The sequence below is a fragment of the Acomys minous genome (genome assembly GCF_964271855.1).
Source record: "Acomys minous genome assembly, chromosome: 10".
NCBI lineage: Eukaryota > Metazoa > Chordata > Mammalia > Rodentia > Muridae > Acomys > Acomys minous.
Window position 1 is genome coordinate 51,463,803 of NC_140491.1, and position 27,500 is coordinate 51,491,302.

General features: G+C 41.3%; 1 protein-coding gene across 18 annotated transcripts in view; it reads right to left on the bottom strand.

Annotated features, from left to right (window-relative positions):
* The window catches only part of EHBP1 (EH domain binding protein 1), a 298,811-nt gene that overhangs the window by 41,175 nt on the left and 230,136 nt on the right, over positions 1 to 27,500 (bottom strand). For 7 of the 18 annotated variants that reach the window (XM_084798375.1, XM_084798377.1, XM_084798376.1 and 4 more), the window contains 6 exons: positions 18,862 to 19,009; positions 12,976 to 13,083; positions 9,315 to 9,442; positions 7,015 to 7,153; positions 6,769 to 6,875; positions 3,953 to 4,076 (listed from right to left, as the gene is read on the bottom strand). In XM_084798375.1, the coding sequence (XP_084654501.1) occupies positions 3,953 to 4,076; positions 6,769 to 6,875; positions 7,015 to 7,153; positions 9,315 to 9,442; positions 12,976 to 13,083; positions 18,862 to 19,009 (754 nt within the window). The remainder of the gene's footprint in view (positions 1 to 3,952; positions 4,077 to 6,768; positions 6,876 to 7,014; positions 7,154 to 9,314; positions 9,443 to 12,975; positions 13,084 to 18,861; positions 19,010 to 27,500) is intronic. The other 11 variants (XM_084798382.1, XM_084798367.1, XM_084798378.1 and 8 more) reach the window with 8 other exon arrangements.

Here is a 27,500-nt window from a genome sequence, read left to right on the forward strand (position 1 = left end):
TACCAGTAATAAACTACATGCCCTTTACTTTGCATACATGTGCCCGATATTCCCCTGAGTTTTGTTATGTTTCGAGACAGGGTTTCACTATGTGGCCCAGGCCTGACTAGCGCCCTGCCTGCTGGGGCTGCAGGCAGGACCCACCACACGGTGCCCGGCTCCTTCTTTGAAGCAGTTTGCGTAATATGCCACGTGGATTCTTTGAGGATGAGAAGCTCCGAAGGCCACGTAGATGTATTTCTCTTAAAGACTTTCTTTCTCTCAGTGCATTTAATGACCCCTTGGGTGCTTGCAGCCAGTGCTCCCGGAAGACGTGGAATCAGCCCTGTTTGCCCTGCAACTTAGGGAGGCTACCACGATTAACGGTGATAAAGCTGCCAATTCCCTTATGTGTTTGATTTTTATACTTAACACGCAAGTGAAATGTTGTTACTTTAAAAAGTCTTCCGCACTACTAGATGAAAACACTATAGTTTTATAATAAGAAAATATGACTAGCAAACGGAAACTAATCAAAAAATGGAAAAGAAACAACATTCATTACAATAATACATTCTGTAGCAAACAGTCTGAGGATTCATAACGTTCCCACTATAAACTGCACCTGCCAGTGTTACCACATTGCTGGGATTCGTTGGTGCAGCACTTACACATGGTGTCGCCTGGGATATATTTACTATGTATTTCTAAATACGTTTTGCTGAGAGAGCAGGGACGGTAAGAAGAGACCATTAACAAATAAATGCAGACTTCTACCACTTTGGGATCAGCTCAGCAGCCTGATAAGGAGCCACCTGCCTAAAGCCTCATGCTGGCTCTGTGTGCCCCGATGGCCTTCCCAGCCAGCACTGCCTTTCTCACCTGTGGCACCTCCTCCCCTTGCTGCAGGACCCAGCGCATGGCTCTCTCTCTTCCTGTCAGTGTGCCAGGAGAAGGTCCAGCAGTCTGGGCCTCCATCCAATTTCTTCCTTCCCTATCTCCTCAATCAGCTAGTCCTTAAAACTCAGAGCTACACACTCCCTAGCAATTTGGAACTAGGACAATCATTTAGTTATAACAGAACTTCATTGGGAAAATTTATTTTGATTTCTAAATTTTACAACCTGAGTATAGAATTAGGATCCAGAAATCCTAATCCTGGGTGTACATACAAAAGAACTGAAATGCTGCTTCAAACAAATACCTACACACATGTTCACACTGGTCAAAAGTCTGTCAATCAGGGCTGAAGTGAAGCCTAAGCTAAGAGCACTGGCTGCTTCTGCAGAGAATCCGGGTTCGATTCCCAGCACACAACCGCTCCCTGCTGTTTGTCACTCCAGGCCAGAGGAACTAATGGCCTCTTCTAGCCTCTCTGGACACCAGACATGCACACATGGTACAGAAACAGAGAGTCAAAGCTCCCATATGTATAAAGAAAAGTGAATTAGAAGAGCTTGTCCATTAATAGCTACACAGATAAACAGAAAATGTATACATATACACTAAAATATTATTCAACCACAACGGGTTGGAGAAACACAAACGAACTGCAAAGACAATACGCTAGACAAAGAAGTCAAGCACAGAAGGAGAAATTGCTCGATTCCACTTATATGAAACGTCTAGAATAAAGTAAGTTTAGAAACAAAATGGAAAAGAGTTCTCAGGGGCCTGGGAAGGAAGAAACAGTTATTGTTTAACAAGTATATTATTCCTACTTTGGTGACAAGTCTTTTGTATCTGGTGGCGACAATCATGCAACATGGTGAAACTTATACTTTCAAATGGTTAATTTTAGATCATATGGTTTTTTTTTTAATCTGTAAGAAATTGAATAGAGCCAGTATGTACAAATATATAGAAAATGTAGATAAAGTAATATTAGTCAGTAAAAAAAGATATGGTGGTTGCTGAGTGTGGTGGCCTGTGCCATGCATGAAACCAGAACTTGCAAGGCTATAGCAGGCAGGAAGATTGTGATCTCCAGGATAGCTTGGGCTGTGTAGTAAGATTCTATAAAGGGGGGGGGGGATGCAGAGGAACAGAAGGAGAAATGTGGGTAGCAGGGGAGAAAGCATAAGTCAGAAACCCTGACAGCCCACCCCGAAGCTCTCACTCTGCGTTTACTAATAATGGTGTCTTATTTTATTTTATTTTATTTTATTTTATTTTATTTTATTTTATTTTATTTGGTATTGTGTCCACGAGCATGCCCACGTGCACATCCAATAGCATATGCCCGCCCTGTCAAGCACGTCAAGCAAAGGACAACTTTGTGGAGTCAGGTCCTTCTTCCCAACTGTGCACGGGCTCTGGGGACCAAGGCAGGTTGCCAGCCTGTTCCTCGAGCACGCTTACTCACTGCACTGCCTCCCTGGAGCCAAGGCCATCGCACGTGCATCATTTCCCTCATGTGAGCCCGAATCCCAGCGTGGAGAATGAGCTGTGCTTACTTAAGGAAGTACAGTGACATCTGCACATACCAGGAAAGAGATGCTACTCCAATGAACCAAAGTTGGCAGGTGCTAGATCCCCTAGAGAATAAGACAACGTTGGGCTCTTGCTTTCCACACTACGCCATGTTTCATGTACCAACTACTTTTTATCTTAGTATGTTTTTGTTTGTTTGTTTGTTTGTTTGTTTTTGGCATGGGCGGAAGGCTTGTCACACTCCGAGGCCACTTTTGGAGCTTATCAAGTTGGGTCAGTTTTAGTCTGAATCTGCGGCAGAGACCGAGTCAGGATAAAGTTCTGTCTTGTCAACAAGGGATCTGATAATCCCCAAAGGGATTCTAGAGCCAATCTGCAGTCTGTAACCTTCACGGAGACCTGATCTTTCGCTGGAGAAGGCATTTCCAAGCTCCCCCAGTGACACACGCTGGGAACGGGAACTTGAACCCTTGATAAATCAGTTCCATGTATGAAAGAGAGAAAACATCATTTCTAGTTTCCTCAGTACTGGCTGAGGGTCCCCATATCACTCCATAGAGTAACATACACTTTATTTGGTACGACTGGCAAAGGCAATCTTCTTCCATTTGTCAACACACAGAAACAAAGCAGAAAGTCACCATCAGCTACCTTAAAATAGCTGAGAAAATAATTCAAAATTATTTGAGAAGTTATGCTGTCAAGTATTTGTATTTTTAGAGCTAGCCCAGCTACTGTAAGAGTACTTTAGAAACCAAAGGAAAAAAATAAATGTAAAACAATACATTAAGGTATAGATGTATAGATGTCTTCCAACTCCACACAACTGTATGTACAGAGAGCAGACACACACACACACACACACACACACACACACACTCCACTCCCAATAGCTTATTGTGCTCTCAGATCTATAGTCTTCATTGGCAATCAGCAGTAAATGCTACTCCACCCTTTGCTCAGGGGCTAACTTGCTGTGCTAACCCATCTTTACAAACCTTGCTATATACTTTAATCCTTTCAAATGCAGCGATGACATAAAGTATTACAGACTTTTAAAAACCTGTTCTCTTGAAAAAAAAAAAAACACTGTGGAGCATCAGTAACCAGATAGTATTCTCGAATTTCAGTGATGTAGTGCACGGAGCCACCCCTATGCACAGCACTCGGCTTCACGCAGTACATGGCTTTAGCTGGCCAAATCTTTCTTTTTCCCCAATGAATCAGTAGAACAGTAAAGATCTTACTTTTTTTTAAGCAGTGGCATATCAATGAGGCACAGATGTGTATTCCAACTCTGCATGGATGAGCACACTGTTCAATAGTGCTGGCTCACACGGTATCAGGGTGAGTTATCACTTTCCATGAAGGCGCTCTTATCACCAGGGCCCAGAGAGGTGGCTGCAAATCGCAGCCTTTTTATTTTCAAGGCAGTTTTGCTGAACATTCAGGCTTCAAAGATTCACACTTCCAAAACTCTATAAGAGTTTGTGAACGCTCAATTTGCCAAAACTGTTTACAGTGTAATTGGGCACCGTACCTGTGTCCATGAGATAGCGCAGATGCGTCTCCACCAGCGCGGCACGGGTGTCAATTTGCTTTTGCTCATTTTCTAGTGCTGCCAATTCTCCCACAACATACTGACTGGTGTCTTTGAACCCTTTCTGTTAACGAGAACAAACGGGAAGGGGGAAATCACTTGTAAGTTGCATTTTTCCTTTCTACAAACACTTAGTAAAGCACTTACCTAGAGAAGCAAACGCACACTTAGAATCACCCTTAGCACCAGCAGAGCCCTCCCTCTCGGAGATGTAGGCATCTTTCATATGCACCGTGCAGAACAAACTTGCAGAGACTGAACATCTCAGCCGCTTAGTCTTACATTTGTAAATTCACACCCAGATTTGCCAGATGCAAAAAGTTAACACGAATTAGATAGCTTTTCCCCTTAGAATGAGGTCAGTAATTTAAGCATGAACAAGGACAGAGGGAATTTCTCCTTTAGGTGCCTATTAAATCTCTGACTCAAAAGAGTAACATAGAGAAGCAAGGTTTTAGTATGAAGTTGATCCTTAAATTATCTAGAGAGAATCAGATTTCTTCTGTAGAGACAAAAATTAAAAGAACATTTTTTTTTACTTTTGTAGGAATGAAATTATTTAAAATACTTTTAAAAAAATGATAAAAAGAGGAAGAGTATGGTTCCCCAGGCCTGTAATTCCAGCACTCAGAAGGTATATAAGGAGGCGAACTGCTTGTATGTTCAAGGCCAGCCTGACATCCACAGATTCCAGACCTACATAGTGAGGCCCTGTCTTGGGAATCAAAAACCAAATGAAATGAAGTTTGCGATATGTCCGTATTTTCTTCCTGTTAGACCCTGTACCTCACTGAGTTGAAGTGTACTAATCTTTAGGGGTATACATTTTAACCATGCGGAGTGTCTCAAATCTTGCTGTTTAAGATCTAATTTAACTACTTCACTTTAATTTTCTTGTTAGCCAAAATTGTGTTTCTATTTGAGATTTTTACTTTCACAGTCATTCATAATTTAAAAATGACCTTATGCATTTTGTTTGAAGCATAAGTTCCATTGTGGAGTACCAGTGCAGCTTTAAGTCTTAATTTTCATATTGTAGGTATATAGGATATGGGCAGGGCTATTAAGGTATTGCCACAGTAAATAAATAAAAAGCTCTCTGTAACTCTTGCACTCTTTAACATTTCTAGGCATTAGACGATAGCTTAGTGGCTACTCAAAACGACCATCACCAATCTGTAAAGCACTACAGTCCTCCTCTGTCAAACGCTTTCCCACACTGAGAGGCCCACAGATGCCATGGCAGTGCTGGGAGCTTGTGTTTAGTACTCCTTAAACAAGAAGCACAACCAAGACTTACAGTTGCTATAAAGATGTTCAATGCTATGTATAGCTTACACGCTCTCTGAACTATTTAAAAAAGCTGCATTCCTATGTGAAATCAATTTATAACCTTTACCTGTTAAATTGATTGTGGCAGGTGACAAATTGAAAGTTAAAATATTTTAGAAAAGCATCAATCTGACCCTCTTGTAGTCACTGAATACAATGTCACTACATTGTTAAAGATCCATGCCGGATGGACAGGGTTCTGTGTATGCTATTGGCGAACAGCAACTTAAGAGCAACCTGGGGGTGTTTCTTATCTACCTACTGGGCAGCACAGCGCTTTCTAAAGGGATGTTTCTGTCTCCAGTCCCACTAAAAGGATAGAACAAACACTGCACTTTGCAGACAGTACAAACAAGAAAGCAAAAATTGTAGCACACACTAAACTTCAGTGCACAGCACAGGTTTTCTAATGAGATCTGTTCGTTCAGCAGTGCTGTGGCCTAATCATGAGACTTCTTCAGTGTGAGCACACACTACACACAAATATTCTGTAGCTCACTGAGCCAGGCCAAATTCTTTCTTTCTTAAGATACACCAGTGGTTTTTTTTTTTTTTTTTTTTTTTTGGGGGGGGGCTTAGACTTTTCTGGGTCTCCTAAAGGTGAAAAACATAAAATAGGGCACTTTTAGAGTCCTGAAATGCTGCTGATAACTTTGAGTCACAGTGAAGATGACTTTAAAATTCCAAAAGAGATGATTTTTTAAAAAAATACAGTGAAAATATTCAAGCTGTAGATAACACAAAAGTAGCACTATTAAAGAGAGCTGCACTTCTCCCTAGACAAAAATTCAAGTTAAAACTTGTTCTCCTTGCCTCTGTCCCGCAGCTGTCCATCAAAAGCAGCTTTCTCCCTGCGGTCTATCAAATATTTCCCTCACAAATCAATTTTACACATGATCAGCCCATACCCCTACTGAGCTGAACCTCCCCGTTAATTAAGTGAAGAAATTACCATATATATTATATTAATGCAAACATCATTCAGCCTGTAATTCACGGCTGATCTGGATAATGGAAAGGTTGAACACCCATTAACCCAAGCCAACAAAATGGGTTGGCTGAGAAATTCTAGCAGGTCTCATGTGACTTCTCCCCTGACTGCGGCCCTGCGGTATCTGCTATTGTAATAATTAAAATCCTCCCGGTAGATCAATACTGGAATCTCTTTATGGGAAGTGCCCTGATGGAAATGTCTCAAGGAAGCTGGGGCTGTGGAACTCTGAAAAATTCATTTTTTTTTTATCTGACAATTATCACCGCACTGCAGACTAATTCAGCAGCGTACCCCTCTCACACTGCTTTGAATGCACTGGAGATTGACATCTTAAAAAACCTAACATCTCATTTTAACAAATAAAGGCACTATTTCCACATACAGTTTGGAATTATCAGCAATCATGAAACCACACAAAAAATTAATATACATTAAGTACTTCATCTTCTGATGGCTTCCTCTGAGTTTCAGTTAGCGCTGCCTTCTCCTCACTTCCTTTCTTTGTATCTTCCTGTATTGATCTCTGTCTTTTCATCTCTTAAAAAAAGGGGAGAGGCATGTAAAATTATTATAAAGCTTGATATTTATAGATTGAAATGTGGCTTTACATTATCAGCATTTCTATATTTAATACGTATACATCTAAATCATGAGACAGCTCGCAAAGCGTTCCTACCTGGTCTATTCTCAACATACTGACTGAAAGACTGCAGCTGAGTCTTTCTGACTGCAGAATCCTTGCTGAACACAACAGGATTCCTGAACCGTTCTGTTGCTTTTTGTAATCGGTCCGTCCGGAGATCTTCTGTGCCATTCTAAAAGCAAAAAGAACAGAGAGCACAATAGTCCCGAATGCCAGGGAGGTAATTTTTACCAATTTAAGATCACACTGAGTTTTCTAAGCTTTTTGGAAGGCACCTTAACGCAGTACAGATAGCTCAGCAGCAGGCCGGTCAGCACAAAGTTTGGGACACATGGTTTGAGTCCTCAGTGACTCCGGCGTCAGACACTACGAGCCCTTGTGTCTTCGGCTGGTGATAAGCATCGTCAGAAGCCATGTTACCTCCTTTGCCCCCAATGACTCTGCCCCATCGGTTTATAGCCCTATGGACTTGTATGACAAGAAGAAAGTTTCCAATTTTATGGCCACTCAGATAACCACTAATGCTGGGTGAGGGCTAAACGGTGGGGATTATATAATTCTACCCCACTGAACTGAATTTCATCAGCTATAACTTTCCAAAGCCCGATTTGTAAGTAAGCCCTTTACAGCCAAGGAAACTACAATTATCTTTTCTGGAGCTCCCTATGTTAATACTGGTAACAAATTCAAATGGTTCTATCAACAAGAAATATCCCAAAAGACTGAACCACTGCAGTGTGTGGAAGCTGCAGATACCGAGGTGCTGTGTACCAAACAAATATTTCATTTTATACCTAATCTTTTATTATTTTTATTAAGTGTTTTGAAAGTAAATAGGGAAAGGCTAAGATGCATGACTAATAGCTAAGCCTGCTGAATGCTGAAACTGGTTATCAAAAGCTACCAAGACTTTGCCCTTCCTCTGCATTGAGACAATCAGTAATGAGGAAGCCCTCCAATGGCCCTATTCTCCAGCCTCGAGGAGGCCTGGGATACAGAATCCTCAGGGGAAGGTAACAGTTTATCCTTTTCCACAAACACAGAATGCCTCATTTATAAATGTGTAAACTGCATTTTATTAAAAAAAATAAAAACCCAAATCAATGCTGAAAGCTGCAAGGGAGCAGATGGACGCTGTGTGTTCTTTCTAAACACCATTTTCAAAACCTCAACTAGAAAGAGTCATACAAACGCAATCTGTTTAAAGTCTCTGTTTTGTTGGAATAACTTTAGAAATTGCCACAAAAGAGCTTTTTGCAAAACAAAATCAATTTCATATATGTAGATAACCAGCTTATGAAAACTAAACAACTGTTTAATTTTTAAGAAAGTTATCTGATATATTTATCATTAGAATCAACCTTATAATATCCTAACTAGGTAATTAGGACACAGATATTTTTGGCTTTAATCTCTTAAAAAGTTTTTTTTTAACTGTTATTTTAATGATTATCCAATAGTCTAAAACTTAAGTAATATAAACAAACATGGCTAAATATTTTTAGGGCTGGCAACATGCTAAAATACCAGTGTGATTAGCCAGCAAATCCCATCTTAAGAAACCTTTTTATGACTAGGAACTTCTGCCACTTTACAAATGTATTCCTCTAAACCCACTAATTCAGTTAGCCTTTTCAATCCATTGTATTATTCTCAGGCAAGCTTCATTCTGCATTAAATCCAGTGCAGAAAGCTAAATTGAACGAAAAAAAAAAAAATCCACCGCCAGACCCAACCCAGGCTTCCTTTTTATTCAGAGATAGAGACCACGACGAAAAGTCTTCTGCCTCCGCCACACACTTTCATCACCAATTACAGACAGGACGACCAGGGGGCAAGGAGAGCCATTGTTTTGGGGCTTCAAAGCCGCTGGCTCTGTCAGGGGGAGGAAATCCTTTCAGTCAGCAGAGCAATCCCCACAGTCCGCAGGTGGGTGAAAAGTTACACAGGACCGGAGTCCCCAAAGCTGGACAAATGCTAATGACATAATGTGAGGGAAGGAGGTGGGAGGCTCGGGCGGGGAGTATAGAGAAGTCTTTAATAACAACGAGGACACGCACACAACGCCATTTTGTCTAAAATGCTACGGTAGGTAGGAGTAATAATGACACAGATTTCACACAATGGCTTTAAGTGCTATATTCAGGCAATTACCGTCTTCAGGTATGATGGATTCTTAGAATAGCACTAACTGCGGTTCATTTGCACGAGTAAAGGGTTAGGAAGACAGAAAAGCATGCTAGACTTCTCTCAAGAACAGTTTCTGTACAGCTCCAACAGCGGTTCCTCTGAGGCACAGCATCTGAGTCAGCTGCTACGTCAGCAAGGTTTACCTTTTCTCCTGGCTCCGAGGCATCAGCCCCAGCTCTCTGGGCAGCACCGGAGAGCGAGTTTGCCACCTGTGGCTGGGCTTCTAAGAGCTTCTTCAGCTGCAAGTCCACCAACTTACTATTTTGTTCTGCTAAACAAACAAACAAACACCATGAATGGCAGGCTACCAATTTTAAGTGACACCATAAGAATAGTATTAAACTTCAAAAGACACTGGGGCTGAGGCAACACATCAGACTAGGTACATGGAGGAGCCCTTTTGCTATATATTTCACCCTCAGGATGAATCCCTTTAAAATATGGTCAATGTGTGTAAAGATAAGTTATTTGATAGATAGTATTCATTATGATTACTTGAAAAACAGGAATATGTGGCACATACACGTAACTGTAGACATTGTACATAATAAAAACGACAAACTAGACCCTTAAGAGATGTTTTTCTTGTTTCTCTATTTTTTGAGATTGATTTTTCCCCTGCTCTCCTGGTCAGCTTGGAACTCACTATGTAGAAAAGGCTGGACTGAACTTGTAGTGATCCTCCTGCCTCTGCCTCCCAAGTGCTGGGATTACAGGCGTGCGCCACTAGCAAACCCTGACACTTGAGTTTTAAGTTATTCCATCCTACCATTTCAGTATGTTAAATTTACACACGCAATATCATCTTGAAACATGTTATTAATGTGATCTCAGCAACATAAATACTGTCAGAAGCCAGTGTTTAAGTGTGTGCACATATATCCAGCATCAAATACTATATGCCTGCAAATACTTTCTACTAAACAGCAGAAGTGCAATAAAGATGATGTTAGGATGTATTAATACAGATGAAATGGAAGGCAACCAAACTATGCTTATAACTTTTCAAAGAGACAATTTCAAATGATCTTGCCAACTACATGAATCTCTACTATAAAGTCATTCAGAAATAAGTAGAAACAAATATTTCTACTTTAAAGTTCACACAAAGTGATTTTTTAAAAATGAAATGGCTGTAAAAGACATGCCAACTTTTGGTGAATGATATTTTTCACACAGATTAATAACTTTTCTAATTATAATGCTCTTAATAAATGTCATTATCATTATTTCCATGCAAATTTTTCAGTGTATACTGCCAGACTTCTTTTTTTTTTTTTAAACAATATCAGATGAACTTTGGTCAAACCAAGATAAAGATTGGACAATTTATTATTAAAACATTATGACTTTTATATACATATGAAAAGAGGAAATTTGGAGAAAATAAAGCAGGATAAAAATCATACTATTTGCTGTGTGCTTCCAGATTTCAGTTTGTACTCCTATTTTTATTATCATAAAGCACAGCCCTTTGTTGGGAAGCCTGTGCCTGCCGCCCACACCTCCCTGCACCCTGGCTCAAGGGATGCGCTGGTCCTGGGGAAGCTGGGTCATGCTGTAGTCCCAGCAGCTGGGAGGCGGATGTAGGAGGGCTGCCAGTTCCAGGGTAGACAGGCTCACACGGTGAGTTCCAGACCAGCCTGAGCTACCTGAGAGTAGATCTCAAATGAAACAAACAAAACCCTCTAATACGGCACTTAACACCAAACAGGAGATAGTGACGTGCTTTCTCCTTCAGCAGCAAATTTTCTTACTTTTTACTTTTTATTATTTACTTAATGTGTGTGTGTGTGTGTGGGGGTGTATATGTATGGATTTCCTTGTGTGCCTGTATGCATGTGCAAAATACTGAACTGGGTCTCTCACCCAGTGAACCTGGTCCTCACTTTTTGCACTAGCCTGGCTGGCTAGCAAGCTCCAGTGACCTGTCTGTGTCCTCCAGTTAGGGCTGGGGTTACAGAAAGGGGCTTTTTTTTTTTACCTGGGTGTTGAAGGTCTGAACTTGTGAAACAAGTGTGTTCCTGACTAAACCATCCCTCTGTCTCTGAGGGAATTTTTTTCCCTTTCTTTCTAACTACAAGAGTCAAGCTTGCCAGGACTAACATTAACCAGATTTTAAAAATATCTCACAAAAGTTCTAAGAGTTAATTTCTCCATATTACCTAAGAAATGGCTATTTCCTCTATCATTCCAACGTATTTTAAAATAAAGACACACGCGTTGCTTATTTTACTGGCTTTATGACTCTATACTCAGATGTCTGTCTTCAAGTCCTCCCAGTAAAAGGGAGTTAAGAGTTTTCCTCCTTCCCTGCTCCTGATCAACTTCCAAGGAATTGTATTTCTAATTTCTAAGTGACTGTAAAAGGGAGGACAGGTAAACAGCAACAAAAATATTTTCATAAAGAAAAACGGGAGATAAATTTTACTGCTTTTAAGAAAGAACTAGACGCTGGAGAGCTGGCTCAGCAGTTACGAGCACCAGCTGCTCTTCCAGAGGACCCAGGTCCAATTCCCAGCACCCACAGGGAGGCTCACAACTGGCTGTAATTCCAGTTCCGGGGACTGCACACCTCCTTCTGGCCCCCGAGAGCCCTAGGGACACACATACCTGCAAGAAAAGTACCCATACACATAAAAAGATAAAAAAGGTTTATTTAAAAAAAAAGAGCTAAAAGGTAGTTTTAATTTTGAGCTAACAATTTAAAATGGTTTCTTTAAAATGGTTCAAGGATTTTCTTGAACAACCTTAAGCGCTCTGGCTTCTCTATAGGGATAGAACATCCTGGTACTAAGTCATACAGGAGGTGCTGATGAAAGGCCGTGTGTTCTCTTCAGGGCTGCTCTGGCCAAGAAGACCCCCGGCAACTGTGTCATGGAGACGAAGCAGCAGCAGAAGGGGCAGAAACAAAGTAGGCCAGTCACTAGGACACATCAAAAGTGGGGAGGGTGCTGCTGCCACCCGCTCATGTCCTGCAGGGAGGACACGTGGGAGACTTTAGAAGGCCAGAGTTGTTCTGCTGTAAGAATTCAACTTGAGAACCATTTCTGGAGCCACTTGGTAGATAAAGCTCTCGACTGCTACCCGCTGCTACGAATGAAGGCAAGGCACACAGAACGCACACCTAAAGAGAGCACCTATGCGCTTTGTGAGGAGAGTAAAGATGGATGGCAGATGGTGTGACAGTAATCTAACTGTAGTGTAACAGGAGTTTTCAAAGTGTCCTACTGGAATCAACTATTCAGCATATGCAAAACAGTAATAATACTGAAATAAGCAAGAACATTGTAAAAATAACACAATTAAGACTACCTATTTTGTGAGAAAAGTCTCACAGTATAGAGCCCAGGCTGGTCTCAAGCTTACTGTGTAGTCCATGCTGGCCCTGGAACTCACTCACCCTCCTGCCTTGGCCTTACGCACCAACATACCCAGTGCCACCATTATCAATTCTAAAGAAGTGAGCCTGATCTTTGGGTGTAGATTTGATCTGCATTAGTCCACAGCTACTCCACACGTAGCGTACAAGAGCACATCAAAATACAGAAGCAGTGAGGAAGCCCCTTAGTGATGAAGGAACCTACGTCACACCACTCAGTAGACATTGTTGAGCTATTTGAGCATTCAACTGAAAACAGAGTAACAAAAATTAATGGAAGGCGGATTGGAGTAAATGATTCTCATGAGGGCATAAGATGTAGAACGACTACAAAAATCCATTATTATCAATGATATAAAAATATTTATAACCATAAAGTTTGCCATGCAACAGGACACAAGACATTTATAATGTGAAATTACCGGGAGTATCAAGGTCACTTTCTATATTAGTAAGTTCATCTCCACCTCCTATAACAAAGCCTTCAGGGATCGCCTCGTTAGTATCTATCTCAATATTATCATTTTCATCTGTAAGAACATGTAGCAATAATGTTAGTATATCATTTATATTTTACAGCCCTTGTCCTCAACTCTAAAGAAGAAAAATAATAATAATATTTCAATGACAGCTTATTCAAACTGAAGTCTGACAGATAAGTAAGTTAAGAACTCAGTTTTAAACCACCTTTTCACTAGTGGATTAACAGTTGTATTTTACATTCTACGTCAAAGCTGAATTATCACATCAAAGCAGATGCAGAGGTTTTGACAATTTGCCACCCTCTGTCTCTGAATCACTGAACTCATTAAGTCCTGTGTTTTACTGTATAATCTATTAATAATCTCTAATACAGTAATATATGAAAATAAAGTTGATATAATAAAAAACCATCCAAAGCTCCAAGTTTTATAATTATCGTTTATTAGACATCAATGCATAAGCACGTCCTTGTTTGATTTTGGCCTTCCCAAGTCGCTACCAAGAAGGCTGAGAAGAGCTACACTTAACATATCCCTGTCTACTGGACAAGCCAGTTAGAAGAAAAAAACAACAGAAGGGCTGACAGGTGCCTCCTCCTGGCGGAGGCGGAAGGGCAGATACCAGAAGCGCTGCCCTGCTGCCTCATAGAGGCTGCTGAAGCTCTACAGTGTGGCTGCATCACCTAAGGGCTGGTCACCACGCCCACACAGCTATTTCCCGCTTTCCTGAAGGTGAACACCTTAACTTCACACTCCTGAAAACCTCTCCTCCAGATAATTCTGTAGCCTGGTGAATGAGTTAGCAAATACTCCCCAGTGCTAAAAAAGGTAGTCAAACACTCTTCTGAGGTAATCTGTGCCAGCGACCTTACCTATGAATGGTTTCAGGACAGCTAGTTACACTTGGCTGTTGCCAATCAGTCACCACTATTATTACTCACCACGATTAATCTGGAGCCAAAGTACAAAATTTAGCGCTCATCCTTTTACTAAAAACAAAACAAAACAAAACAAAAAACAAAACAAAAAAAAACAAACCAAACCAAGAAATCAACCCCTACATCAGCGGTTCTCAACCTGTGGGTTGCAACCCCATTGGGGTGCATATGAGACACCCACATTATGATTTGTAGCAGAAGCAAAATTGTAGTTCTTAAGTAGTAATGAAATAATTTTAGGGCTGGGGTCACCACAGCATGAGGAACTGCATTCGAGGGTCGCAGCCTGAGGAAGGCCGAGAACCACTGATCCATATAGTGTCCTGCTAACTTGCAAAGCACCGTGCTAGCTGTTGAGGAGATAGTATGTTTTTTATGATATTTATTCTACTTAAAACAAACCCATTGAAGTGACCCTAATACCATGTAGGATGTGAGTTATGGGGTAGAAATATGGTACAGAGCAATTCAAAAGATAACAAGATTGCTTTTTGCCAATGACACCAGAGTTTCTTTCTTGGAAGTACTAACTTTTCAGTTAGGTCAGCTAAGGGGAGGGCATGGCACAGGCATGCAAGCAGGAAGGAAGGGAGGCTCTGCTCAGAGAACGCTGCCAAGTCAGTTTGCTCGGGCATACTTAAAGGAAGATAGCAGAAGGCAAGGCTTGAAGGGCAGAAGCAGAGAGAGGCCAGAGGGCTGGATGTGCCGCTCTAGGACTAGGTGGTGGCAATGACATGATCACGGTGCTTCGCAACATTATGTAGTTTTCAGCCAAAATATCACATCTGGCCAACTGTCAAATGCGTGTAGTTCACAAGCGGCAGTGGCAGCACCTTGGGGCCTGTACATATTACACAGCGTCCATATGGCAGGAACAGTAAGCACCGCGCGGCCTGGGGATCGGAGTGTGCTACGCAGGCGGGTGTGGGAGTGTGGCCTGCAGAAGCAGGCCGGGGAGCCTAACCTAAAGAAGCCACATCAGTATCTGAAACCAATTGGCTACTGGGGTATGGTTTTAAGGCGGAAAGTGGCAAAGAGCAGAAATGTGGTTTGATATGGGTCCTTGTAAGTTTCCAAGTCCTGTGTCCTGTTAAGCAGGTGACATATGTGCTCTTTCCAGAAACAAAACAACCAACCAAAAAAAAAAAACCCCAAAAACCTCCATTTATATTACCACTCACCAATCATCTAGATAAATTAATTCAGTATTTATATACGTGTTGCTGGACTTCTGTAAAATGGTTATTATTTGGGAAGACAAAAATGAAAATTGATCTTCTATCAGATTATCTTATGAATGAGATTTTACTTTCCAGGCACTAGCCCGTTTTGGAATGAACTTTAAACCATTTTCAGCAGTTAGTACAACACATTTCCCTACCCGTGGGAATAGCTTAGTACACTCTAGCAGGACTCAAGTACATGCATGTGTGGACTGAGAGACGCTACATCGACAGCTATGTAGCTACACACGCACCAATCAACACAGTTGTCCTTGTGCTTGATCACAGAAAATCTAGTAGCTAAGCACGGCACAAACAGAAGTAGAGATCCACTACATAAGTGCAAGTGAGTACAAGGGACGGCCACATGCTCTGGGTTACATGTGTGGGAAAAAGGAGACATCAGCTATGCAATGGAGAGTGAAGACATGTGCGGGCTACACCGCACAATCCTACGAGCTACGTAAAGCCTGACAGCGTGTACCGCTGTAGCACAGCTACACAGGCAATCTTCTACTCTTTCTTTATAGGTGAATGGAATCAGGATATCTGGTGATAAAAAGAAAAATCTACAATGCCAAGAAAAGAAACCTAGGCTGTCATTAAAAATATAATCAGGGCCGGACGGTGGTGGCGCATGCGTTTAATCCCAGCATTTGGGAGGCAGAGGCAGGTGGATCTCTGTGAGTTCGAGGCCAGCCTGGTCTACAAAGTGAGTCCAGGACAGCCAGGGCTACACAGAGAAACTCTGTCTCAAAACAAAACAAACAAACAAGAAACAAAAGGAAAAATAAAAAACCAACATATATATAATCAGAAAAATAAAAAATTCAGAAAGAAGTTTCTCACTTATCCTGTTTTTTTTTCTATTTTTGTTTTTTAATTTTCAACTAAGGTCTCTATAAATTTCACAACTTTAGAAGTTCTACAGAGACTACACAGTAGAAAAATTGCAAAATAAGTATTATAGTTGCAACAGAAGGAAATAACAATCACTGAAACTCTTTACGATTTTGTTTTGGCCCAACACATTTAGTGATTCCCACTACCCCAGGTTATCACCAGAACTGGATGCTTATGAATCCATGTAAATTTTGGGTATGTTGTAGGGTCCGCAAACTACTGGCCAGGGGCAAAATCCACCCCACCACTTCTGAGGAGCAGATAAAGCTATGGCTGCTTTCAGACTACAAGGAAGGAGCCGAGGAGCCACATGGCAGCCAGGTGGTATTCACGCCAGCCATTTCAGCCAGTCCGCTGCCTTCTGGCGTGGACAGTTGGCTGGAGTTGCTAGGCAAGTAGGTACTATACACAAATGTTTGAATTTCAGGAAGACTGATTGTTCTACTTTTTCCTGAAGGCTTGTTTCCAATTCACAGGATCCTCAGTGCAGGATGCCAAGGCGAGGGAAGACAGTGTTATATCTGCTCCCTTGTGGACACTAACCAACACTCACTGCTGAGGACAGAGAACAAACAGGCCCACTCTACTTGCCTCAGGCCAATCTTAGCTCTTATTGTTTTTTAACTCTGCACTTTCATGGTTTTGTAGTAACCACAAATTGCCGAGATACAGGGTCATGGTATCCACCCAGGAATTATTAAATAAGATGCTCATACAGTCAACAGAATAGGATTGAACCACACAAACATGAACACCTTATCGGTTTTTACCACGTGGGCAGAAATGGGATCGGTATGTTAAGTGAAACAAGCCAGACAGACTCTGGCGAGCACTGTTTCTCATCCGTGACGTGCTCATGTAGAATGAAGGTGAGCAGAGATAAGAGAAAAGCTCACCGTGGTACTGAACAGCGTGAACCTTCACTCTCACTCTTTATTTTCTTTGGCTGCTCAGTGGTGTCGAATCCAGGCCTTGCTTTACCCCACTGTAGGAAGAGCTCCAGTCCTGGCTGCAACACGGAAACAGGCTCTTGGTCTAGTCTAACCCTGATATACACTTGCAACTGGGCTTGACTTTTCTTATTTTAAGTTTTCTCATCTGAGGAGAGGGTCTATAGATGTCAACATTTTATTTTGTCTATTCCATATGTGCGTGTCTGTGTGTGTCAGTAACAGCGAATGAGCCTAGGGTGGGGTTGGTCCTAGGGAAACACTCTACCATTGAACTACCTCTGAAGCCCTTGATGTGGGCTGTATCCCAGAGACAGCAGCATGTGCAGAGGCAGCCAGCATATCCTGTGCCATAACTACAAATTTATTCTTAGTATCTTTAACTGTCATCTTACAATACGAAGCTTTTACTATAAGGAATTGGTCAAAAATCGTAACAGTCACGTTTAGCTTACTTTGAAGAAACTTACTATTGAACTGGAAGGACCTTTCCTTTGCTGCAGTGCTCTAAGGTTTATTCGCCAACTTCTCAGGCTAATAATCCTCTAAGGCTAACGAAGGACAGCTGCCTGCCGTGCTTTATTATATAAAAAGGTTATATATCTTTGAAGTAAGAGCATCACAGGCCTTCTGAATACACTTCAGGTTAAAAAAAAAAAGTGCAGTTTCAAGTTAAGGATGACCAAGTTGAGCACTGAGATGCAAAACAAGAATTCTTTTCATTTACATGGTCTTTGTCTTAACCCTGAGCGCAGGGTAACCTGAAAATACTGAAGATGACCCTTTCAGAGTTGCGTCAAAAGGAACGGCCTAAGGGAAGCTGAGGAGGAACATGGCAACATTTCTTCTGTATTGGGCTGTTGGGAGTCTCCTGTGGCCCAGGCCTGCTTTGCTCTTAGCTCTATCTCCCAGTGCTGAGGTTACAAGTATACACCACCACAGCTCACTAAAACGACTTCAAAAAATGTCTTATTGCATTTTATGTGTGTGCAGGGAAAGGAGTTGACTGTACCTCAGCTCACACATGGAGGTCAAAGGCAAAGATTAAAAATTGGTTCTTCCCTTATGCTGTATGTGTTGCAAGGACTGTCTTTGGGTTAGCAGGTGCGGTAGGAAATGCTTTTTACCAGCTGAGCCATCTCACCAGCACAAAAATATCACTTAAAAGAGCTCATTCAAAGGGAAAGTCCTGGAGCTGGTGCTGAAGCTTAGTGGCAAGATGCTTGCTTAGCATGCACAAGGCCTGGGGTCAATCCCCAGCAGAAAGCCAGACCAGGTTTCCCATGGAAACGCTCATCACTAGCAAGCCCAAGAGTCCAGACATTTAAGGACTTGGCTGCATTTCACCTTCTCTTCCAACAATGAGGCATCAAGGGATATCGTAAACCTAGAAAGTGTAATCGCCTCTTCTTTCTCTTTCCTTTCCCCTTCTCCTTTTCCTTTTGGTTTCTGAGATAGGGTCTAGCTCTGCAGCCAAAGCGAGCCTCAAGCTTGAAACCATCCCACCGTCAGCGTGCACATCCTAAGAGCCAGGACCACAGCCTGTGGCCCATGTCCAAGCTAAAGAATGATGCTTACGTTAAAAATTAAGGCAAAAGTTGATTTGGGAAAAATAACATTTGTCTTCTGATTTACTATACTTCCACTAGCTTAAAACAAATAAACAAGCATGCAAACAAACAAACAAATAAAAAACCTGTATCAAGAGGTAAGAAAGTTTGCAGTTTTATATAACATTTTGAAGTAAGAATAAGAAGTCCTGAAAGGCGCGCTGGTTCTCTGTAGACTATGCCACACGATTCTTTAGCTCACCTCCAGATGCCTTTGACCTTTCTTTCAACTTTTCTGCAGCCATTTCGCCATAGCTGGGGAGTTCTGACATCTTCACTCCGCATCGAGCTTCTGCTATTAGCTGACGAGCCCTCTCTCTCAGCTGCCGACGTCTCTCTTCATCTTGCTGCTAAGATATATTGAACAGTTGCCAACTCAGTAATTGACAGAAATGCAATTTCATTTTCAATCTGATCATCGTGATAGGGGCCGGCTACAGCATGGTGCTTGGCCCACATTATAAACAGGATGCTGTGCATCAGCTGGATGTCACACCGTTTTTAAAGACATCTTAGAATCAGCTCCTTAAAACATTTACAAATCATTGTGCTAAAATATCTGCCACAAGTTTAAATTAAAAAAAAAAAAGAAACATATATTATTAAAAAAAGGCAGAAATTATTAATAAAAGAACAGACTTAGAGAAGAAAGTCCCAATAATCAGGATAGAATTTTAATTCATAATTTATTTTTTAGGAATCAAATTTAACTGGCTGCTTTCTAATCAAGGTACTGAGCATGGTCTAACAGACACCTAGATACGAAATACAGCTTTTTTGACATGGATCTCACACGGGAAGGGCTTTTTCCCATAAAGTATGAGTGAAGATAATAGATCAGTTAACGGTTCTAACTTAAAAAGCACCAAGGATAACATAATGGTGATATGAAATTATTTTTTGCTACACCTCCTCCTAGATGCACAATAAAGAAAAAAACAACGATAAGGCCTATTAAAAGTTTTGAATTTAAAATTACTAAAATCTGCAACAAATAGGTAGGGTAGCTGTTGACTACTTAAGAGGGTTATTAACAACTGTGAGCAGGGGCTTGAGAGATGGCTCAGCGGTTAAGAGAGCCTCTGCTACTGCGAGGGCCTGAGGCCTGACTCAGGCACTATCCAACCCAGGTGTGATCGCCCCATCCAACTGCACAGCCTATGCACTGCGGGGCCCGGGGACAGGGGGATTGCTGGGGCTTGCTAGGTCCAGGTTCCAAGGTGGAGGATGATAGAAGAAGACTTCTGATGTCTTCTCTGGCCTCTGTGTGAACATACAAGGCACATACATTCAGTGTTTGTATAAACACACACACACACACACACACACACACACACACACACACACACGGGAGAGAGACAGAGAGAATTGCCAATACAAAGAGAAATTTCTTGGTAAGCTTTAAAGCTTATGAAATAAGGCAAAACCTACAATAATCGGGCTCCAGTATCTTTGTACGGCTCTCTTCTCGAACTTTTCCTCCCCTCCCCTCCATAAAACATCTGTCCATACTGAACGCTGAACATCTTTTCAATTGAACTGAATTGAACATATATAAATACATATTACACACACACACACACACACACACACACACACACACACACACACACACACACCCCACCCGTGGCTTTGAATAGATCATTTCCTCTTCCTGGACATGGTTCCCTCATATCATTTAACTTCTACTCAGTCTTCAAGATCCAGCTCAATCCACTAAGCCTCCTCTGACATCCCTGTCCCTTCGCTGGTGGAATGAAGTGCTCCTTCCCCTGTCATTGTAGTGTCCTGTACATATGAGCGACCACTGGTATTAACCATCAACATGAGAGAATGCAGCAGTGGGAGCCCGGCCTTCGGGCAGTCCCACGAGAGATGGCTGACTGCATTAGCTGGGTTAGAGGAGTGGCCCACCGTGAATGGTGCCACTCACCTCCTGAGGTGACACGAAAGGGAGCCCACTGTCCTGTGAGCACTCCCTGCTCTCTTCCACCTTAAGGCTGTAATGTGACCAGCTCCCCTGGGTTTACCCACCATGGTGAACTATACTTGTTCTGAGGAACTGAAATCAAGCCTTTCTCTTTTGAGTTGCTTTTGTCAGAGTACTTTACACAGCAATAAGGAAAAGAAAACCCCAAGCCAAAACAAAAAACTAAGACACACATGTAAATCTTTTTTTAAAAGCAATACTTCATTATAACTTTTGAAACAGTATTTCTGGCTAAGGGGCACACAAAAGATATCGCAGCTTTTGTGTCACCCCTGCAGAATGATGGAACCTGGGACTGACAGAGAGCAATGTAGTCTGGCTATGGCAACTGCTACAAGTGAAAATAGGATGTTAAGAGCAACGTTGCCTTTAAGAAAAGAAGACAAAAGAGCCTATTGAGAGAAAACACACCAAAGGAGCAGGAAGGTGTTTTGGTGCATTGGTATTTTTATCTTGTTTGTTTCTACATATTTTTTTTTAAGTTCAGGGGAATAAAAGATTATTCTAGCAACACTGAATGAAATATAAGTTGGCACAGAACTGGAAGAGTTAGCAGGCTTATGAACAGCCCAGTGAAGCTGTCGCGACCATCAGGTAGAGGAAAAGCTGAAAGAAATAGAGAAGAGAAATGCAGGAAACTATCTGAGACAGAATCAACTTCTGTACCAATTTGTGGTTAGAGATGCAGACGGAAGAAGGAAAATATGACTTAGAAGTTTAAAATGGAATAGGAACTGCAGCTGTGGATTTATAATAAAAATAGAAAAACTGACAGAAGCCATAAGGAGCAAACATTTGGGTTAAAAGAGGGTGGGTGTGAAGAGGTGACGGGACATCCGAGTAGAAGTGCCAGTAGTGAGCTGGGAAGAGTCAGATGCTTTGGCGTGAGGTAAAGCTAGGGCTACAGTGTTGATGGATGAACACCCGGAAGCTGGAAAAGAAATAAGGAAGCCACTGGTCAGAATATGGCGACCACCTGTACCTATGTAAGCAGGTGTGGCCGAAGAGAATAAGGACATCAACGGATCATGAAAATCAAAGACAAGGCTTTCAAGAAAAAGTACCGGGGAGGCAGGAGGATTTCTCTAAGTTCATGGACAACCTTGGTCTACACAAGAGTTCCAGGACAGCCAGGGATTTATGCAGAGAAATCCTGTCTCAGAAACAAATAAAAACAACCTATCACAGTGAATGTTGCAAGTTATTCAGAAAATTTAAGAGGGGCAGTCAGGCTTGGTAGACAAGGCAGAAATTGGACAGGTGGGACTCAAAGCGGGGCATTTTAAAAGTAATTTCTTAAAGCTAGGTGCTGTGGCGCACGCCTGTAATCTCAGCACTTAGGGAGGCAGAGGCAGGAGGATCTCTATGAGTTTGAGGCCAGACTGGTCTAAAAAGTGAGTCCAGGACAGCCAAGGCTACACAGAGAAACCTTGCCTTGAAAAACCAAAAAAGTATTTTTGTATGCTTGTATAAAAAACAAGCAAGCAAGCAAACAAACAACAACAACAACAACAAAAACCCAAGAATTTTTGGCATCATCAAGAATTAGTCAGAGTAGATGTGTCAGGTAGGTGTAGAGACACACTTTGAAGTTCTTGGAAGACAAACTGACACACCTCTAACTATCAAAAAGAACAGTGACTACAATGAATTAAATACATGAAGTCATGCATGAATAAATGAAAACTCAGTATGATGGTACAACTTAAAGTATGATGACTCACAAAATCTGTGAGCTCAAGAAGACACATAAGGAGCCATACGTTGATCAAAGGTTTGAGATCTTTAATCCAGAGGCTGGTATTATCGTCATTAACCCTGGGTCACCCACATATCATCTTGTGTTTTGATAGGAGGCATACGTGTACATACTACTTACAACACTCTAGCACAAGTGTTTATATTTTCTATTTTATCCATAAACACAGGGGACAGAGAAACAGAATAAACAACACAGCCAGAAAGCTGCCCCCAAGCCAACCTCCACAAGCACAGAATTACACATTATCTTAGACACATCAGGGAAAGAGACTGTTCAGTGGCTCAGGGAAATATTAATGTGATCACAGAACCAGCAGGACTGACAAGGGATGAGGGGACATTTCACAAGCACACAGAAGGGGGGGCTGTTGGGAATATACAGTACTGTTACAGTGGGGTCCTCTGAGCTCAGCATGTGCAGCACAGCGACTTGAGGACGCTCACAGCTGAATCTGAAGCACTTGGGAGGTGGAGGCAGGAGGATTTTGAATTTGAGGTGAGCCTGGGTTCCGTAGCAGGACTCTGACTCAAAACAAGGACACCCTGAAAGTGGTGTCTGTATTTTAATTTTCTATAATGTAAGCAAATCCCTCGTGTAATAATGTTATTTTAACGTGACTGTAGGAGAAGGCAAGGCGGAGGCGAGATGCTAACTTCTTGGGGTAGGACAGTAGAAAGGCAAAAGGGAGGCCTAACACTGCAGGGAATCTCCTTGGCCTTTGGAAACAAGCTCTTTTGTAACGCACAGGGTAAGACTGAAGATACAAAGATGATGTACAAAACTCTTTCACTTATTAGCAGTCTTTCTGAACTCTGAATATACACTATCAATAAACAGATATTAGTTACTATATTTCCTGAGCTTTCATGTGCTAAATACTTTATATTCATTATTTCATTTAATTCTTATGCCCAACCCTTTTAAACTAATAACAGCAGGCTTCAGGTCCCAATGCCACACAGCGAACATCCACTATCAAGCCATGTTTGATTCTACAACCCTTGCTCTTAACTGTTACATTTATTGATCCCCAAAATGTCAAGTTTAAAACAGATGCGATGGCTCATATCTATAATCACAGAATGTAGGAGCTGAAGGCAAGAGTTAGGAATTAAAGGGCAGCCTTAGTTCATGTAAATTCTAGGCTAGCCTGGGCTACAATGAGATTAAAACAAACAGAATCAAGAGGCAGGTGAGATGGCTCAGTAAGTAAAGACACTTGGGTTGGATTCTTGGAACCCACCTGGTGGAAAGCACGTTGTTCCTCCGACTATCTGCTCCGCCCTCTGCCCTCCACAAGCACGCTGGGGCATGTGCATAAGCCCCCCACCCCAATAACTTAGACAAAAGAAGAAAACCCAAAACAAACCCCAAAATATCAAGTTACATGACCAAGTTGAGAAAGACCTAGCCTTTACTAATAACCTGCATCCTTCAAACTTAACGCGAGTAGGAGCATTAATAAAAACCATATCGTATGCTGCGGGCAACAAGATTTAAGCCAACTCCATTACATGAATAATAATTCCTTACAGAGCTAGGATATGATGATTCTAAGTAAGATGAATTGGTCATTTTAACTGAGTTAAAATAAAATAAATGTTTCTACCTTTTCAGGTACAAAATGGGAACCTATTATTTTCCCCCTCACAAGCTACAACCTCCCAAATGTTACTGAGAGCTCACCACAAGTGTGACTTAAAGTAGGCAACCATTTCTTAAAACAAGTATAAATACCAATCACTACACTTTACCCATTTCTATGTAAATTGTTTATTCATACTTATTTACCCATTATTGTTCTCTACACAATAGAAAAATGCAAATGAACAAATCAGAATGCAGCCCTGGTGGGACTGTTTATAACCATTAGCCCAGAGGTGTGCTGTAATTCAATTCTCAAGTAGCAAGATTTAGCCTCATTAACAGACTGCAAGGGCAGGTTACAACTCATAAAACCCCACAGTAAACAAAGTTTATAGACACAGCGCAAAATCTTGAGCCTGATTGACAGAGTGCTAGTTCCCCATCAGATTGCCGTAATTTACTTTTCTACTAATGTCCTTATACCGCAGAGACAATTTTGCTTGGGCCCACAGCTCTCCAGTGGGACGGCATATCTGTGCTGTTTGTTTTCTCACCCGTAAGAACCAACTGAGAAAATAAAAGATAATAGTTAAAAGTCATGGGGATGCAGCTCGGTGGTAGAGCGTTTGTCCATTTGGGAAAACCTCTAGGTTCAATCCCTCCCTAACACCATGGCTCTCCATCCCACAAAAACACATGAAGGAAAAATATACAATTGTATCCACTGATTGCATTAACAATTTTAGCTTAATTGGTAGTCCTAAATTTCCAGTTTCTTTATGAGAATATTCTTCTATATGTAAGCTCCATTAAAAGTAAGATCAGAGAAACTGGGGGTACAACTCAGTTACTGAGTGCTTACATGGCATGCATGAGACCTAGAGTTCAATTTCCAGCACCACACACAGTCTGTTTGGCAATAGTTAAACAATAGATGGCAACAAATCTGTCAATTTTACCACATTTACTAAAAAATGGCTATACTGTTCACGTCCAAAGACTACATGACTGGAGAGTAGTGCTAATTACCATTTTATTGGTTTAGTAAAGCATTCATTGCAAACTGCTCAGGTATGTTGGCATTATTTCTAATGATGTTGCCTAAATTTAAGTACAGAAATGTGGTCTTGTTATTTTTTTTTTTTATTTTTTGACCCCTCTACACACAAAATAAGACAAGGATTGATCTTCTGCCATAAGTAAATCATCAGTGAAAGGTGCAGAAGCTCAGAGGGCCACCACCATTGAAGGGAAGCCTTCAACGGCAAAGCTATCTTCAGTTTACTTCTCACTACATAAACTAAGTAAGGTGACAGTCAGTTACTGTCCAAGACAGTTGCCTTTTCCTACAGAGTTAGAATGACTTAGGAGGTTAACCTCGCCTTGCTAAGTGGATGGACTACAGGTAGAGTCTGATTGGAGCTTATTTTGGAGGCCTGACTAGCCACCAGTGTCTTCTTCTAAGTTACAAAACCCAGCATGTATGGTCTGTCTCTGCTCTTCCTGGTGCTGTGATAGCAACTGGCATCTTGACTGATAGAAACCGAATCTCACAAATACACTGCTCAACACCGTACCCATTGCCAATGCCATGGTAAGAAACAAATTTAGTGTTGTCTTGAACTTTCAAAGCAATGGTCTCACATAGTCTAGGCTTCTATTACTCTTCTGAGGCCACTCCCCATAATTATTGTGATATTAAAGTTCTTGTTCTTTACAAATCAGTTCCTGTTTAAGGTACTCAGGAAGACTGGCGACGCAAACTAATTTGTTTATACTCATTTCAAAGCTGGGTCCTGATCTTGAATTAGAAACTCCTGGGAGCGAGGGGAAATGTAGCTACGCTGCCGTCTCCAAGTCAAGTCCAAGGAGACTGCACTGCAATGCATCAGACGGGAAATATCACACAGAAGCTGGGTCAGAGCTAATAACTTGGGACCCAAACTGAAAAATATTCAGCCTTTCACAGCATGTCTTGAGGCTACCATTTGCCGTTTCCCTTATCGTGCCGAAATGGTCTATGATCTGCTACAGAGAGAGGCCCTAGTAAAACTTGCTGAGTTACGGACAGCTCTTCTAGAATAAGTAATGTAATTCCTTGTTTCCTTTCCATAAAAATGTATTGGTATGCAATTTTTATATTTCACAGTTCAGCGACATCTAGGCAGGCTTTCTTCCACTGCTTCAATGGTGCTACTTTTAATTTTATCCTCCTTAGCTGTAGTAATTAAAGTGATCAGCAGTGGCACCCCAGAGGCTCCTAGCAGACCCTGCTTTTACAGGGAAGGAGAAAAAGACTGGTTTCCTTCCACAGAGAATAAGAGCATCGAGCTTCCCCAACCCTCACCTTGACTCAATTGTTCTTTCGGCTGCCATGGGATCTTAGGAATCAAATAAAAAATGGCCGCTATGGGGGGTCCCTTTTATTCTTGCCGCACATGTCACAGAATGACATTACTTTAGGCCAAGAAAATGTGCCCTGGATTTGTGAAGGTGAATTAGAACACGAGAAACTTGTCAGCGTGGGTTCTGAGGCCATCACCCACCCAGGGGTGCCTTGGCAACAGGACTTGAAAATATGCACTGGGAAGTCCTTCTCCTTATATTTTCGTGAAATAAGCTTTAAAAATGTATCAAACAATATAATGTGTATTCTGACTCTATTTTAAAAAATTAGAATAAAAATTCTCTCTAACCCACCAACAAAACCCAAAGTCTGAATCTTTATTTTCACCAACAGCATAAAACTGTGCTTGTGTTGGCGCCAGCATCTCATACAGTTTTAGTGATTGGACCTTAATTAAACTAAATACATTATAATATGAAATGTTTTATTCAGTGCTTTTCAAAATAGTCCTACACTCCCTAGTTTTATATTAAACTAAGAAAAAGAACTTGGCTATTACCTTTTCATCAAGGGACAGGAAGCTAAGCTCTCTTATTAGCACCAAGTATGAAAAAAAGAACGAAAGAAAGAAAGAAAGAAAGAAAAGAAAGAAAGGAAGAAAGAAAGGATTCCATGCTTGTCCAGAGGCAGGGATTACCAAAGCTCACCTATTCACCTTCTACAGAAAACAGAATTAAAATGACAAGGGTTAGGTTTGAGTAGACTACTACACTTCACTGTCAAATTGGTTAGCTCTAGACTGCATAAATAGGATTTATGATGACACATTAAAACTGTTCAGCAGATCTTTTCAGTCCATTTCAAACTTTTCTTATGCTGCGCTATAATACAAGCAGGCACGCTTTAAATGACCACACCTGCTCATTTCTCTGGGGATGGCTTGATCTCTGCTTCTCTAACAAAGAAAGAAAGAAAAAAATCATCCTTTCTTGTTGCAAAACAGAGTGGAAAGTCAAAATCGTTAAGTTTGCTCCATCTGGTCAGACTAAATCTTTGATCAACCTCTGGGATTACATTTATTTTTGTAGTAACCATTAAATTTGGCTTTGTTTAATAAACATGGGCAAACTAGTAAAATAACATAAATTTAGGTTT